This window comes from Neolamprologus multifasciatus, chromosome 16 (genome assembly GCF_963576455.1).
Source record: "Neolamprologus multifasciatus chromosome 16, fNeoMul1.2, whole genome shotgun sequence".
Lineage (NCBI taxonomy): Eukaryota > Metazoa > Chordata > Actinopteri > Cichliformes > Cichlidae > Neolamprologus > Neolamprologus multifasciatus.
The window spans coordinates 14,653,416-14,670,057 of record NC_140454.1 but is presented as its reverse complement, the minus strand read 5'-3'; the positions used below and the strand labels follow the sequence as shown (position 1 = coordinate 14,670,057).

Here is a 16,642-nt window from a genome sequence, read left to right as displayed (position 1 = left end):
GAGGTGACCAACTCATCCAATGTAAAAATAATACACAGGTATTTTACAGTGGGAGTACGAGCCTGGCCAGGCGTATTCACTAATTTCACACTCAATAAAGTTCAGAGTGTGTACAAGGTTAATGGTTTACTCAGAGTTTTAAGGGTTTCCGTTTCCAATTTTAATGTCACGTTAAGTCTTCTGGCTGTAGCTTTAAATTTAGTAAATATAAATGTGTCTCATAACTCTGAAAGCAAGCAAATGAGTCCATTTCCACAAGCTGAATGAAGCTAAAATTGACTCACAACAGAAAATATGCTGTGTGTCCGAAAGAGGGAGTGAAAAGCTTTGAAACACTAACCCTGCTTAAAAAAAGAAAGTTAATTCTAAAATGCATCTTAGAGCTACAAGAGGACTCCTCACACATCCTTTTTAGGATTAGGTTATTGTGTTTCTAAATATGTTCTTTCAAACGTGCATACAGCTTGCAGGTAAATAATCAGTTCAGCTCTCAACTGTCGGACGTAGTTTAAGTATAACTGGCAGAAATATTCCCTTTGTAACAGCAAACCTCATTTTATGCTGGACCAATAAAAATGGTCATTCCATAACAGACAAACCCCAGTTTCTAAATCCCTCAAAATTCCTTTCACAGAAATCATAAATAGCAACTCGAGGACTATAATTGACCCTCTGCAAACATGCATCCCCTCCTTTACATAGTACCAGTCAGAAGTTGGCCTCATTTCATTACAATCTTCTAAATAATTCCCTTTTTTAAGAAAGAGCGGGTCAGTTCAGAAAGCACATATGAACCTCAACAAGGTGATAATAATTAGTGTTACTTATGAGGGCAAAGAACAGCACACACACACACACACAGAGGCAGGGAGAGAAACATGGAGTGGCAGAGGGAAAGAGGGCTGAGCTTTAAGTCTCGAAAGACAGTGGTTAATTTTCAGGTAGGGTAGGGCCGCGTTCAGGCCTCTGACAACATGTGAGTAAGGAGAGACCTCAGATGCTCTGGTAGCCAGCGTGACTCCTCTTCCTCCCAATGAGGTAGGCCAAGAGCACGATGACAACGAGCCCCGCTAAAGCTGCTCCGACTACAATGGGGATCAACATGTCATCTTCATCCAGCTGACATTCCTCAGCTGATAGACAGAAAAGGACACGTGAGAAAGGACAAGGAGGAGATGATGCGTTTTGATCACACTCTACTAGGCGGAAGTGTTTACCTGCTCCAAACTGATCTCCTTTAACAGCGAAAGGCTGCACCTGCAACTGGAAGGTGTTGATGGACAAATTCTGGACCACGTTTAGAGTTTGCTCGTCACGGCAGTAGTACGAGTACCCCACGGTTCCCCGCAGGTAGTCCAGATTGCTGTTATGGACTGAAATAGGCTCTAAAGCAGAAAACAGAATGGACATGAGAAGTGTATTAAGTGCGAAAACAGATTCATATAAGAAGAAAAAAAAATGATTATGAGAGAGAAATTTAAATGAACTACATGTTAATAAAGTTCAGATTCGGTGTGTTTGTTGATCAGTTATCTTCTGGTAAATGAAATTTAAATCAATAAAGTGTGTCTTACAGTTTGAGGTAAGCCCACAATGCTTAAACCTGCCCGCATTTTCTGCATGACCTGCAAATGTGTCAGTGCACGGAAACACTACAGTTTCAGTTTCACTGTGACTTTAACACAAAGATAAGGACTTAATTTTCCATACTGCTTTTTTTCCACCTTCACCATAATTACTACAAAACTACAACCTGTAGTCTGTTTTAATGTATGTGACCTCAGTAAACAATGAAGAGAGACACCACAGCAGAACAACATTCTCGATAATCTGAGCAATGAAAGCTGCTTTAAATTAACTGAAGAGAGCCAGTTTACAGCTCCATTTTTTTTGTGGGTCACTGTTTTCTGCACCCCATAAACAAGAGGTCTGCACAGCAGATGGGGAAAGCTGTGTGCTTAATTCAAGGATTTGCACATTTCGTGGCATCATCCAGAGCTGAGGGTTGAAAAAACAACTGTCTCAAACCGATCTTTTCGAGCAGTCTGAAGCCTGAGGGTTTCATTCACAGTGTTTACTCACCCATACTTTGATCTCTTTACCTGAAACTTTTAAAACAATATGAGCATCTATCATAGTAACAGCACAGATGTGCTTCGGTCATGGAAAATGCACAACCCTCCCTGAGCCTGGCTCTCCTGGAGTTTTTCATTCCCACTGTCGCCAAGTGCTTGCTCATAAGGATTCATCTGATTGTTGGGGTTTACTCCTGAATACTGTAGGGTCTTCATCTTGCAGCCTTGACAGTGCAGGTGACTGAGGTGACCACTGTTATAATTTGGTGCTATAAAAATAAAACTGAACTAAACTACAATTGAATCAAATTGAATCCACTTGAAGTGTGACAGACTTCAAGTGGTACCGATTGATGATCAAAAACAATTCAACTGTCAACTGCATGACCAATATCATAACATCTGTCAGCACGCAGTGCACTTGTGAAAAACAATATTTATAAATGGCTATTGAAACACAATTGTGCTCCGTTGTTGCACTGGGAAATGTCTGGTGTGCAGCTCAGGAGCAAAGAAATCTGGCTAATTTGTTTAATCTGAACAAACACCAAACAAACGTGAACTCTGACCGCTGTGACAACTGCCTACGTCACCAAAAGAAACAAGGTGTCCAGCGGGTATCTGGGAGACCAGGAAAAAGTTGTTATCTGTGTCTGAATTCACTGAATTAGTTCACATGCATCCAAGGTGATGCTACAGAAAGAAAACTCTTTCATAGAAATGGATTCTCATCCAAGCACACACACTCAGTGTGTATTTTAAAACTTGAGCAGCTTGGTGTAGGTGAGCAATACAAGAAAACAGCAATGATTTGTTGTGCCTTGCTGCAAATAACTCAACAGATCTAAGAAAATCCTTGATGTATTGATGAAAGGAGGTACAGAAAACACACTGACATTTGAACCATTTAAACCCCGCCTATATTGCTATGTCCACTGCAATTACTTCCGGTTGCGCCGTAAGATGGCTGCACCGACGAGAGCTCCCAGTCATCTCAGCAAAAATGTTATTATTTATTTTGTTCTGCTTTCAATTTCTGTGCGCACAGCGCGATCATACACTCAGTATGACAGACAAACGCTTTTGGAGCTACGTTCGTCAGCCAGTTCGGACTTTACAGCGGGCTTCGACTCCGTGGACGCTCTGCTGCCTGGGATCCTTTGTTTACTTGCGCGACGTCGAGGGAAAACAAAGAGGGGGAAACGTGCCGGAGTTTTGTGCCGAACGCGAAAGAGAAACAGCAAGCCACCTCTCCCCAGCATCCTGCTTGCGAATCTCCAGTCTCTGGACAACAAACTTGACGAGCTGCGTGCACGGATTAAACACCAACAAGACATCAGGAACTGCTGCGTTCTGGCCTTCACAGAGACATGGCTGGAGCCCAGCGTCCCCGACTGCGCCATCAGGCCGGATGGATTCACTGTTTACCGGGGAGACCGAACGAAGGACTCAGGCAAGAAAAGGGGAGGAGGGGTGTGCTTTATGGTTAACTCCTTGTGGGCTAGAGATGCATGTATCTTAAAAACTTACTGCTCTCAGAGCCTCGAACTACTGACCATTAAAGTCAGGCCTTTTTACCTCCCGAGGGAGTTCAGCTCAGTTCTCCTCTCAGCTGTTTACATTCCTCCACATGCTGATAAAACTACGGCTATGGACGAACTGTATGACATCATTACTGGACTTGAGAACAAAAATCCAGAAGCTGCCTTTATTGTGCTGGGAGACGTCAACAGAGCCAACATGAAGAAGGTTCTCCCCAAATACTATCAGCACATCTCCTTCCCCACAAGAGGTGATCAAACATTGGACCACTGTTACACTCCATTCAAAGAGTGCTACAAACCCCTCCCCCGCCCAGCTTTTGGTAAGGCAGACCATTGTTCCATACTGCTGCTGCCTGCATACAGACAAAGACTGAAACAGGAAAAACCAGCTTCCAGGGTTATTTACAAATGGGACAGTGAGGCTGAGGAGGTCCTGCAGGACTGCTTTGAGACAACTGACTGGCAGATATTTGTGGATGCAGCTGATGGCAACATCAATGAACTCACAGACTCTGTCATTGGATATATTGGAAAGTGCATGGATGACATCATCACAAAAACCACTGTCCGCATATATCCAAATCAGAAACCCTGGGTAAATAAAGACGTTCGCGCCAAGCTAAAAGTGCGGACCTCTGCCTTTAACTCCGGGGATGCTGATGCTTATAAAGCAGCCAGGTATGACCTCCGAAAGTCCATAAAAAAAGGCCAGAAAGGACTACAGGGACAAAATGGAGTCCAGCTACCACAGCTTTGACACCAGGCGACTGTGGAATGGACTGCGCTGCATCACTGACTACAAGAAGGTCAACACAGTCAGTGTTCAGCCCACTGCATCTCTCGCAGACGAGCTCAACAACTTCTATGCTCGTTTTGATGCAGACAACAGAGAGCAGATCCTCTACCCTCAGGAGGACAGTGAGGTTGCAACTTTAACTCTGAGAACAGAAGCTGTGAGATGGACCTTTAAAAAGGTAAATCCTCACAAAGTTCCCAAAAAAAATCAGTGGTCTCCTGTCTGAATGACTACCGTCCTGTTGCACTGACATCAGTCATCATGAAGTGCCTGGAGCGGCTGGTCAAAGGTCACATCTGCTCCTCCCTCCCTGACACACTGGACCCTCTTCAGTTCGCCTATCGGACAAACAGAGCCACAGAGGATGCCATCGCCCTGGCAACGCACACCACCCTCACTCACCTGGAAAAAGGGAATACATATGCAAGGATGCTCTTCATCGACTACAGCTCTGCATTTAACACCATCATCCCCTCGAAACTTGCCACGAAGCTCGTCAACCTTGGGCTGGGAACACCGATCTGCAGATGGATTCTAAACTTCCTCACAAACAGGCCCCAGGTGGTGAGAGTTGGTAAGCACACCTCCTCATCACTCATCTTAAACACAGGTACGCCACAGGATTGTGTGCTTAGCCCCCTCCTATATTCCCTGTTCACACACGACTGTGTTGCTAAACACGAGTCCAACACCATCATCAAGTTTGCTGATGACACAACCATCATAGGCCTCATCACAGGCAATGATGAGACGGCCTATAGAGAGGAGGTGATGGCGCTGTACGAGTGGTGTCTGGAAAATAACCTGACTCTCAACATCAGCAAAACTAGAGAGATGATAGTGGACTACCGGAAACGACCAGTCAGAGAACACCAGCCCATCCACATCAACGGTGTCAAGGTCGAAAGGGTCAGCAGCTTCAAGTTCCTTGGAGTCAACATCACCGAGGACTTCTCCTGGACCCTTCACACAGACACTGCTATCAGGAAAGCTCGCCAGCGGCTCTACTTCCTGAGGAGGCTGAGGAAGTTTAGCATGAACGCCAACATCACCTCAAATTTCTACAGGTGTACGATCGAGAGCTTGCTGACGAGCTGCATCACAGTTTGGTACGGAAGCTGCTCTGCCAGCAGCCGTAAAGCACTACAGAGGGTGGTGAAGGCAGCAGAGCACATCACTGGCACGAGGCTTCCTGCCATTCAGGACATTTACCTCCAGCAATGCCTCCGTAAAGCACACAGCATCATCAAGGACCACAGCCACCCAGCACATCAGCTGTTCTCCTTGTTACCATCTGGCAGACGTTACAGGAGTCTGTCTGCTCGGACTACAAGACTTAAAAACAGTTTTTACCACCAAGCCGTACGACACCTCAACCACAACACTTAAACACACACAACACAGCACTCAGAAGCTACCCTGCAGCTTCACAAGTACTCTGTTTAATCTGCACTGGTCACTTCACTTTATTGTCATTGATATTTATATTTAAAAGTGCAATACTGTAATTTTCTGCTGCTCATTCCTGTGCAATATCCCATCTACCCTCCCGTCATATTTCTTTCAAGATTTTCTTATTTAATCACTAGTGTACATATATTTATATTTATAGATACATATATATTTAGTCATCTTTTCTCTTTTACCATGTCTCTCTAATATTTTGCGCCCTACTATTTTTATATTTTTATATTTTATTTTATTATATTTTCTCCTACTATATCATGCTGCTGAGTGACTGCTGCTCGTAAAACACATTTCATTGCAATGTTGACCCTGTGCTAACTTGCATATGACAAATAAAACTGAAACTGAACTGAAACTGAAACTTCCCTCAAACCAATGAGCAAGTGCAATGAACGCTGTGTCCATTTTGGAAGCACCTTTACACCATGATGCGGCTTGGTCTGACATCAATGCAAATGCATTTTCAATGTGTTTTAGTCTGCTTCAGATCCCATCACAATATTACTGATTAGACAAGGACCTAAGCAACACGTGACCACTCACACCTAGTTTATACATATACATGTGTGTGTGTGTGTGTGGACTACACTGAAGAGTAGGTCACAAAATAGGTTGAACACATGTTCATTAATCAGATACAGACTACCTGGATACAACCTAAGAAGTTGAGGAGCCTCACCTTTCATGTCTGGCCAGGCCGCTGACACGGTCACTTCACTTAAGTGGTACTTGTTGGATGTGGAGTTCTAGTGGAAAAAACAAAAGTACATCCAAGTGAGCGCCACTGGATTAGAGCAGGTTAACTTCAAGCTCCAGCTGCCATCTAGTGGCTTCTTTAGGAAGTACATGATGAAAACAGAAACTCACCATAGTGAAGACAAAGATGAGGTTGGTTTTAACAGCATCCACTGTGAGCTGCAGGGAGGCGATCTCAGAATCACATGATCCAGAGTGCTTTGTCAAATTGGGCTGTAAGTTCATCACATCCTGGACAACCTGTAAAGAAAATCATGAAACGTTATTTGTCCAAATACTTTTAACCTGTGGCATTCGCCTATCAGTTACGTGCAGGTTTTATTGCGGTACCTTTTTCTGGGAGGTGGAGTTGTATGAGATGTTGAGCTGGAGGCCCATGTATGCCATTAAACAGATGGTGCCGTTATTCGTGACGTTGTAGTGTCCTCTTTCAGGTCTTCCGGGTTCTTTGTGTGGTGCGGGAGTGGGCGGGGCAACAGTAGCAAAGCCCTGGTGCAGGACAGTCACTGCAAAACACAATTGTTTACAAGTCAAAGACTACAAAGCTTCAAAATGTCCAAAACTAAAAATAAATATGAGATAAACATTGATATTAATAGTATGCAGTAAATAAAAAGGGCCCACAGTCAATTTTCACCTTGTGCCATTACTTGAATCAATTTTGGTGCTATCGAATACAACTTTTTTGTTTTTAAGTCTTCCATATAGCCTAAGTGTTCCAAAAAGCCTCTATGTATCAACACATGGCTACATGTTTAGGACTACTTTGTTTTCCCCAATTACTCACTGAATCAGATGGTTTACAAACGAAAAGGTAGAAATTTGACCCATCAATGAGCTGATAATAAAAGGAAGAAAGTAGCCTCCCACATCAAAAGATTATTCTAACAACTTCAAATCTGAGACAGAAAATTAAAAAGGAGCTTAGTGGGAAGTAAAAAGGGCTTGAGCTCAGTTATTTTCTTCTCAAATTAATGTGTGGATTATGTTGAATATTAATTTTCTTGTTCTATCCAACCAACAGGAAAAAACTCCAAGAAACAACATGAGTGCAGTGGTTGATTCGGCTTTTAAAGTATAATATTAAACTAGTACGTGTGATTTAAAAAAAACAAAAAACAAAACTATCATAAATTAAAGTCTTGAGACTTTAAGAGTGTCTTCTGTTTATGGTGTATGGCTTTATTTTAACTTCAGTGTGCATCATTTGCCTTTTCAGTGGTTTTTTCTCATTCATCTGCCAAGCTTGGAAAGGTTATTTGCATTTACTGTAAACCATGACTATCAAGCACATTCTTAAACAACTGGTTTGGGTTCAAATGCGCTGTATACAAGTACGAAGTTGGAAATTCCAACCTCCTGGTTTGGCCGGCCTGGAGAACAGAGTACTTGGCGAAGGTACTTTCATCTGCTCCCTCAAGGGGGGGACTACAGCAAATTCAGCACATATTCAGCTCAAAAAGAAACTTAAGCACTGGACCGTTTTATGTGTCCTAACACATTTTAAGTTTTATGTGTATGTAATTACTAGCACACACACATATATGTGCATAAGTCACCATCAAGTGCGGGATCTACCAAGGAGATGCTCTGTCCCCACTGCTGTTCTGCATAGGCCTGAACCCCCTCAGTGAGATCATTAACAAGACTGGCTACGGATACTGGCTACGGATACCGACTACGGAACGGAGCAGTTGTCAGCCACCTCCTGTACATGGATGACATCAAGCTGTATGCCAAGAGTGAACGAGACATCGATTCACTGATCCACACTACCAGGCTATACAGCAATGACATTGGAATGTCGTTCGGGCTGGAGAAGTGTAGTCGGATGGTAACAAAGAGAGGGAAGGTAGTCAGAACTGAGGGGATTGAACTACCAGAAGGCAACATTGCAGACATAGAGGACAGTTACAAGTACCTGGGGATCCCGCAGGCGAATGGGAACCATGAAGAGGCCGCTAGGAAAGCTGCAACCACCAAGTACCTGCAGAGGGTCAGGCAAGTCCTGAGGAGTCAGTTGAACGGTAAGAACAAGATCCGGGCCATCAACACGTACGCCCTGCCCGTGATCAGGTACCCTGCTGGGGTAATAGGCTGGCCAAAGGAGGAGATAGAAGCCACTGACATAAAGACAAGAAAGCTCCTTACCATGCATGGAGGGTTTCACCCCAAGTTCAGCACCCTGAGGCTGTACGCTGAGCGGAAGGAAGGGGGTCGGGGACTGGTGAGTGTCAGCACCACAGTCCAGGATGAGACAACAAACATCCAAGAATACATCACGAAGATGGCCCCAACTGACAGCGTGCTCAGTGAATACCTCAGGCAGCAGAAACCCAAGAAAGAGGAGGGAGACGAGGAACCATCATGAAAGGACAGGCCCCTGCACGGTATGTACCACCGGCAGATAGAGGAGGTGGCTGATATCCAGAAATCCTACCAGTGGCTGGACAAAGCTGGACTGAAAGATAGCACAGTTGCACTAATCATGGCAGCACAAGAACAAGCTCTGAGTACAAGATCCATAGAGGCTGGGGTCTATCACACCAGGCAAGACCCCAGGTGCAGGCTGTGTAAAGATGCCCCAGAGACAATCCAGCACATAACAGCAGGGTGCAAGATGCTAGCAGGCAAGGCATACATGGAACGCCATAACCAAGTGGCCGGCATAGTGTACAGGAACATCTGTGCCGAGTATAACCTGGAAGTCCCGAGGTCAAAATGGGAAATGCCCCCAAGGGTGGTGGAGAATGACCGAGCTAAGATCCTGTGGGACTTCCAGATACAGACGGACAAAATGGTGGTGGCTAACCAACCGGACATAGTGGTAGTAGACAAACAGAAGAAGACGGCCGTAGTGATCGATGTAGCGGTTCCGAATGACAGCAATATCAGGAACAAGGAACACGAGAAGCTGGAGAAATACCAAGGGCTCAGAGAAGAGCTCGAGAGGATGTGGAGGGTGAAGGTATCGGTGGTCCCCGTGGTAATCGGAGCACTAGGTGCGGTGACTCCCAAGCTAGGCGAGTGGCTCCAGCAGATCCCGGGAATAACATCGGAGATCTCTGTCCAGAAGAGCGCAGACCTGGGAACAGCTAAGATACTGCGCAGGACCCTCAAGCTCCCAGGCCTCTGGTAGAGGACCCGAGCTTGAAGGATAAACCGCCCGCAGGGGCGTGATGGGTGTTACACACACACACACACACACATATATAAAACTTTAAAAAAAAAAAAAAAGACTTACTGTACATTTAAATCGCCACTAAAGGAAACCTCAAAAACTGACAACATTGTAAAACCAGAACGTGAAGCCTCATACTAAATCTAAACACCCACTTACATACAATAACTGAGCACCCATAACCATAATCATTAATCTTTACACCTAATTTGGTTTAAGCTTCTTTTTTAGGCACAAATGCTGTATGTATGTGCCCTAGATTTCCTTGCTACTAGACAAAGGACAGGTAATAAGGAAGAAAACACCCAAACGACGCTTCAGCACATTCGTTGTCATCTATTTTCCCCACTATAAGGCGGCACTCAAGTTTGTTTAAGTGTTTAAAACGCTGATTTTACCACAGGAACACTTTAATTATTTAGCTAAACCAATAAGTTTTAAACCATTAGCGTGTAGCGTTAGCAGCGTTGGTGTAAACGTTGGAGTGCTGCTAATTTCAGATCTTGGGATTTTGTAATCTTGTTACTAATGTGAACTAAACCGAAACAAAATACTCACCGAAAATGAGGAGTGGCGTTACTCCCACAAACCATGACTGGACACGACAGATTTGCACCATGTTTCTGTTGTTTCCCTCGGGATGGTTCAGCACTTGTCTGCGCGAAATCACAGCAGCACAACAACAAACGGCGCAGGGAGTTAGCTAATGTTAGCAGTCGCTGGGCTAGCTCGGCTAATGTTAGCGTCACAACAACGGCAAGAAAACAGACGAAAGTCTCGCGAGCTTATCTGGAGCAATGACAAAGCGCTTCTCTTGAAAACAAAACCCTGAACGGCTTCTGGCTACGTAATTCCAACTTGCTTCTTTACCTGCTAGCTGTGCGGTTAACTGCACTCGCCTTCAACACTTAACAAAAACACTGGCACGATCATGTGACACGAGTGTTAAGAAACACCCAGAAAGTCACGTGTTTTCTAATGCAGCCCCACACAACCTGTTTATTTGTCGAACAGAAGACTTAAGGGTCGATACATGTTTTTCACATCTGTGTATAATAAAATATACCTTTAAAGCAGAAGGAGAACATCATCATCCTGAAGCATAAAAAAAAATAGACATAGAAATAGTTAGTTTATTTATACACACTGCTGTGAAAAAGTATTTGCCCCTTTCCTGATTCCTAGGGTTTTTTTTTTTTAAGTTAATTAGTCATTTACGTAGTTATTTGTCACACATGTTTCAGATCATCAAACTAATTTTGATATTAGACAAAGAAAGATAAATACAAAAGCAGTTTTAAATGATAATTTCATTTATTAAGGGAAAGAAGCTATTCAAACCTACCCAGCATATATGAGAAAGCAATTCACCCAACCTTTGTTAAAACATGATTTAAGTGTGATTGATAACTTTTTTTTGGAAAGCAGTGTTCCATTTCACTGATCTCACGCAAGCCTCATTGCCGCCAGACCTGCTGAATCAATCATCCCTTAAACAGAACCTGTTTGACAAAGTGAAGTAGGTTAAAAGATGTCAAAAAGCAATGCATACAAGAACATAAAGAAACAGCTCAGAAACAAGTCCCTGACACCTATCTGTCTGGAAAGGGTCACAAAGCTATTTAGGTTTTTGGACTGCAGTGGATCATGGTGAGACCTGTTATCAACAAATGGAGAAAACTTGAAACAGTGGTGAACCCTCCTAGGAGTGACTGGTCTACCAAAATTACTACAAGACCACATTGGTGACTCATCTAGGAGGTCACAAAAAGCTCAGAATAACAATTTAAGAACCGCAGGCCTCACATGTCTCAATTACTGTCAGAGTTCATGATTCAACAATAAGAAAAAGCCTGGGTAAAATAGCATTGGGAGTGATCCATGGTTAAAACCACCGCTGACCAAAAAGAGTGTAACATGGTAGACTAATGTGCCTGTGTTAATTCAGCTCCATATTATTGTGTGAAGCTGGGAGTGGTTTTGTGTGTGTGTGTCACATTTTTGGTGAGCCAATGGCTGGAATGGAGTTGGACTAATTAGAGGCAGGTGTAATTGATTGCACTGATACACTGGTCTACTTATAGCCCACACTACAAACACTGCTGTGTCGTTTTGTCTCTCTGTGCAGGTATGTAATGTGATGAAATCAGCTATGTTTGGGATGGATGGGTTTTGCGCTATGAATTTTATACTGAAGGTGTTGTTTTGTCTCTCTGTGCAGGCCAGGGCCTATTATATGCCACAGCCTAAAGGCAGCAGAGTTGCAGAGGCTGGAGTGACCACTGGCTATATGCTTGCAGGGTGGTGGGTCTCCAAGGACCGCTTCTAACCCTGTTAAAGGCAACACGTGGAGTGCAACTGGCCGTGTGGCATAGCTGGCTCTGGCCTTGGGATTGTGTGTTTTTTTTAATATGATTCATAAATGGGACACTGGACTGTTTTATCTCTTGATATTTTTTGTCAATAAATTATCTTTTAGAATTTTATTGACTGTCATCTTTTTGCCCACGACTGAGACGGTTGGTCAGACCTAGAACCTTTCTTTGGGTGTGTTACAAGAGCATAAAGGCTCCTCTCACGGTTGCCAAAAAACGTCTTGATGATCAAAGGCTTTTGGGAAAACATTTTGGAAACTGACAAGATCCCCCCCCCCCCCCCCCCCCCCCCCCCCAACAGTCAAACATGGTGGTGGTAGTATGATAGTCAGGGGCTGCTTTGCTACTTCAGGATGACTTGCTGTAATTGATGGAACCATGAATTCTGCCCTCTACCAGAAAATCCTGAATGAGAATGTCCAGCAATTAGCTTGTGCCCAGAAGTTGCACTTGGGTTATACAAGAGGCCTATGATCCAGAACACCAGCAAGTCCATCTCCTAATAGCTCAACTTCTTAAAACATTTTTAGGCAGCAAGTGTAGCTGAGGTAAAACAGCAGTGATTTGCTGTCTCTTCTTTGTACCAGTTAAGAAAGGAACGAGGTGCATTTTGAACCATCTACAAATAAGATGCAATGTAATCCGGTATACAGGGAATTGCAGTAGTCAGGCGATAAAGGTGTTTTTAATTTAACAATGGTTTTCAGTTGAGACAGGAGAGACCCAAGGCGGCCGCCGGTACGACTATCAGGTGAACTGAACTTCAGGTAAGAAGTTATGACCTGCAGTCTATCTGGGTCAGATATAAACCAAGTTTAGGTGGAGTTTATTTTCGTTGTGCTGACTTTTTACAGTCAGTTACAATAACTAGCTAGCATGACGGAGTTTCTATACAGCTGGGTGGGTGCTATGATGTTACTGATAGTGAACCTTATTTTATTTACAAGGTTAGTAGAGTTGCCAACCGTCCCGTAAAAAACGTAATTGTCTCGTATTCAGAGAAAATATTACGTGTTTCGTATTGAGCTGAAAAGAAACACAGTTTGTCCCTGACTTCAGCTAGAATGGAAAAAGACACAAAGCTGCTATTCTGTGTCTTTACACTGTCAGCTGCCTCTTCTTCTCTCTTCTTCTCACCCCCTTCCTGTCCTGTTGCTACTTCAATCATGAAACTGATCAATGATCAGCTGATCGGCTTTTCTCTCTTGTTTGTTTATCAACCACTTTGCACCAGAAAGAGGAAACCGCCGGATGTCGCACTAAACAACAGCAGCACGTTTAAGCTTGATCAGCTGTTGTTAGAATTTATTTAATATTAATTTCTAGTATCAGCTGATGTTTGCTGGAGCCACAGCCGTAAAAGGTTGTGCTCAGGCCCTTCTCACAAAGCCTTGTCATTGCTCACTGTTACATTTAGCTTTTGTTCAGTCCTCTCTGTTCAAGACTCCTGTAAAATAAAATTCTGTTAAAAGTCGTTCAGCTTCCGGTTTTGGTTCTGCGCTTGAGTCCAATCCCTATTCTCGGGCCATTGAGCCTTGTCATATGGACCAATGTTTTCTTTTCTGATCTAACCAGAAAGCTTTAATGAGCAGCTGGATTTGTCTCGCATTAACTGGCTGAGTTAATGCCAGTTAATGCGACATCGAAATGCAGCTGATTGAACTGGAAAGCTCGACTCTGTGGGGGTCAAAGTTTGCAGAACTACGAACGCAGCTAGAATCCATAGCTGTGCGTGTTCATGGAGCTTGCATTTTCACCTGCTGGACATCACTACCTGACAAGTTTAACCGTCTTCAGAACATTGCAGAGGCCTTACATCTGCAAACAAATATAATTCTATAAAGTGGTTCTATATAGTGTGTAACTGTTAATATAGAGCGTTATTAAACTTATTGCTAATGTAATCATATGGCACATTGACTTCTGAGGAAATTTTAGATGGCACACATCATCAGAAAGGTTGCCGACCCCTGCTGTAAGGAAACACACACAAGCACAAGTCTCCCTTTTTCCTATCCCTCACCACTGAAAGGCATTTATTTTAAACTGGAACGACCAGAAGGGGTGGACTGTAGATATGTGTGTATATTCAAATAGTGCGGCATTCAGGTACACTTTTGGAATCATACTTCACATATGAATGTAGTTGTGCAACAGTTTTTGCACCTACTTTTCATACAGCGTTGTTACAGCAGGAGGGGATGCACTGAGTTGTGTGTGTCTAAAAAGTGCTGTTGTGAAGGACTGTGTTAAAACAATCATGTATCAGTGTAAGAAATGTCGGTTTTCCAGGAATGAGATAAAAGGATGTTTTTTTCATGTCTGCGTAATCGGGCTGTGAACTGAAAGGAAGTCACATCTCAGCACAAAGACTTGAAACAAGAGGAAATTGAGGAAATTGCCAGTTAATCCCCAGGTCATTAATTGGGCATATAATTCTTTACTTTCTCTCTTTTTTTAATCATAATTTTCGAGTCTCCTATATTTGATAACAGCACAATTAAACGGGACATTCTGTTGTTGGGGTGCCACCCCAATATTTTTAGTGGTCTCCAAATGGCCACCTCAATGAAAAAATTCTGGAGGCACCCCTGCATATGGCACCACAAGAGATTTTATTAAGATGCAATTAAAGTGGAAAACTTTAAGCTTCAATTTAATGTTCTGCACACAAAGAATGCATTTGGAGGGATTACAGCCATTGTTATAAACCCTGATTTCATGAGCTCACAATGACTGGAAAGAAAAATGCATTGAACAACGAACACTGTTCCAGAGCTAGTTTGATGCCTGGGACTGATTATTCATTTGAACTTTGCGTTGAACCCTGTGCACGTTCTTTTGCAAGGCTTCTCTGTATTGTAGACTTGTATAGTAATGTGCCTCCCACCTGGAGAGTCTTCTTCACTTTGGATGGATGTTATGAAGGAGCTTTTCTGCTCCATACAAAGAACCACCTTTCTTCTATTGCCATCCAGGCCTTTTTTTTAATCTTCCCAAGCTGACCCAGTATGTTCTTTTATTCTTCTTGATTTGGCCACTCAATGTTCCTCCTCTCTTTGACAGATTTGTTTTGTTTTTCACCCTGTGTCACAGAATAAGAGCTCCTTTGAGTGCAGCTTGTCTTGCAGGCTCACAGCATTAGCTTTCAAATACCACACTGGAATGAAGTCTGCTGCTTAATTAATGAAGCCATAACAAAGAAATATACCTTTCCATGAAGCAGGTTTTTAATTTTTTTTAACACCTGCATTTGTATTAAGGCCTTAAACAAGAGATGGCTATATATTAAAAAGCATTTATTCCAAAAACCCTTCCTCCGATTTGGATACAAATATTTTCAAATGAAAGCTAAGATTCTTCACTTTAGGCTATATCATTATCTATTTTGAAAATGTATATAATGTGCAGACACATCTAGACGTGATTAGTTCTAAAACAGTTTAGCACTCCAGCTGTAACAGTGTTGCCTTTACTAAATAAAAAGCCCGTCCAGTTACAAGACCAACCTATTTAACTCTGAATAGAAGTATTAGCAGCATATATTTTACACTCGTTTGGATTTCATGAACAGAGTAATGAAATAATGTAAATACAAATGAAAAAGGGAAGGCAGAGTATTTGAACTTCAAAGAAATGACGCGGCAAATCTAAATTGTTCTGAATTCAAAAAGAAAACATGTTTCCCAAAAAAAGAAGTTCTGAAATAGAATCAAGTTGAACTGGAAAAATGTATTTTGCTGAATGTAAATCCCTCTTTATGTCACTCTCTTCCCTCAGTGTCAGTGTTGCCGAGGCAAAACCTCAGTCAGAAATCCCTGCACAATCTGCACACCAATGTGAAACTCAAGTCTCGTACTTGTGCCTTAACCTGGCCTCATCTATCTACATGTTAGTACAGCATTTTCCTTCAGTGTCACAGATCAGTGTGATAATGCAACGTGAGACAGACGCGAGGCAGAGGGCTCATGTCTGAAACCTTTTCCTTTACCCACACACTCACAACCTGTCTTTTGACCTTTGAGCTACTTAAACATATCCCCTGTTAAACAGCAGACACATCTGGGACATCACAGTCTGAGTATAGAATGGTTCGTGCAGTGTTACGTAAGAAGGATATTTGTCCAACTTTACATTACGTAGATTTGTTCTACATAATTTTCATAATTTGCATTATTTGTGCTACATATTTACAGCAGAACACCACAAAATAGATCATTACATCAAACTTAGCACATAAACACTTCATATATTTTAGATAAGCTGTAATACAGCAGATATTACAAGATTAATCTTTATGAAAATAGTGTGAACTACATACAATTTATTTACAATTTATGTCACATGAAGAGAATGTTGCCATAGATACAAACAATATTCCCAACAATAAAATAACAATTTTATGGATGATGACCGAATGATAAAAGTGTTATGATGTGTAATAAACC

General features: G+C 42.6%; 1 protein-coding gene across 2 annotated transcripts; it reads right to left on the bottom strand.

Annotated features, from left to right (window-relative positions):
• Positions 1-805: 805 nt before the first annotated feature.
• Positions 806-10,794, bottom strand: lamp1b (lysosomal associated membrane protein 1b). 2 transcript variants are annotated; one of them, XM_085135486.1, is made up of 7 exons: positions 10,690-10,794; positions 10,378-10,475; positions 6,969-7,144; positions 6,750-6,878; positions 6,562-6,628; positions 1,218-1,385; positions 806-1,133 (listed from the first exon to the last, which is right to left on the bottom strand). In XM_085135486.1, the coding sequence occupies exons 2-7, from the start codon at positions 10,436-10,438 to the stop codon at positions 994-996; spliced, it is 741 nt and encodes a 246-aa protein (XP_084991612.1). In that variant the 5' UTR covers positions 10,439-10,475; positions 10,690-10,794; the 3' UTR covers positions 806-993. The 2 variants fall into 2 exon arrangements, with proteins under 2 accessions (XP_084991612.1, XP_084991611.1); XM_085135485.1 differs by having other exon boundaries at positions 10,378-10,763.
• Between the last annotated feature and the right edge of the window lie 5,848 nt (positions 10,795-16,642).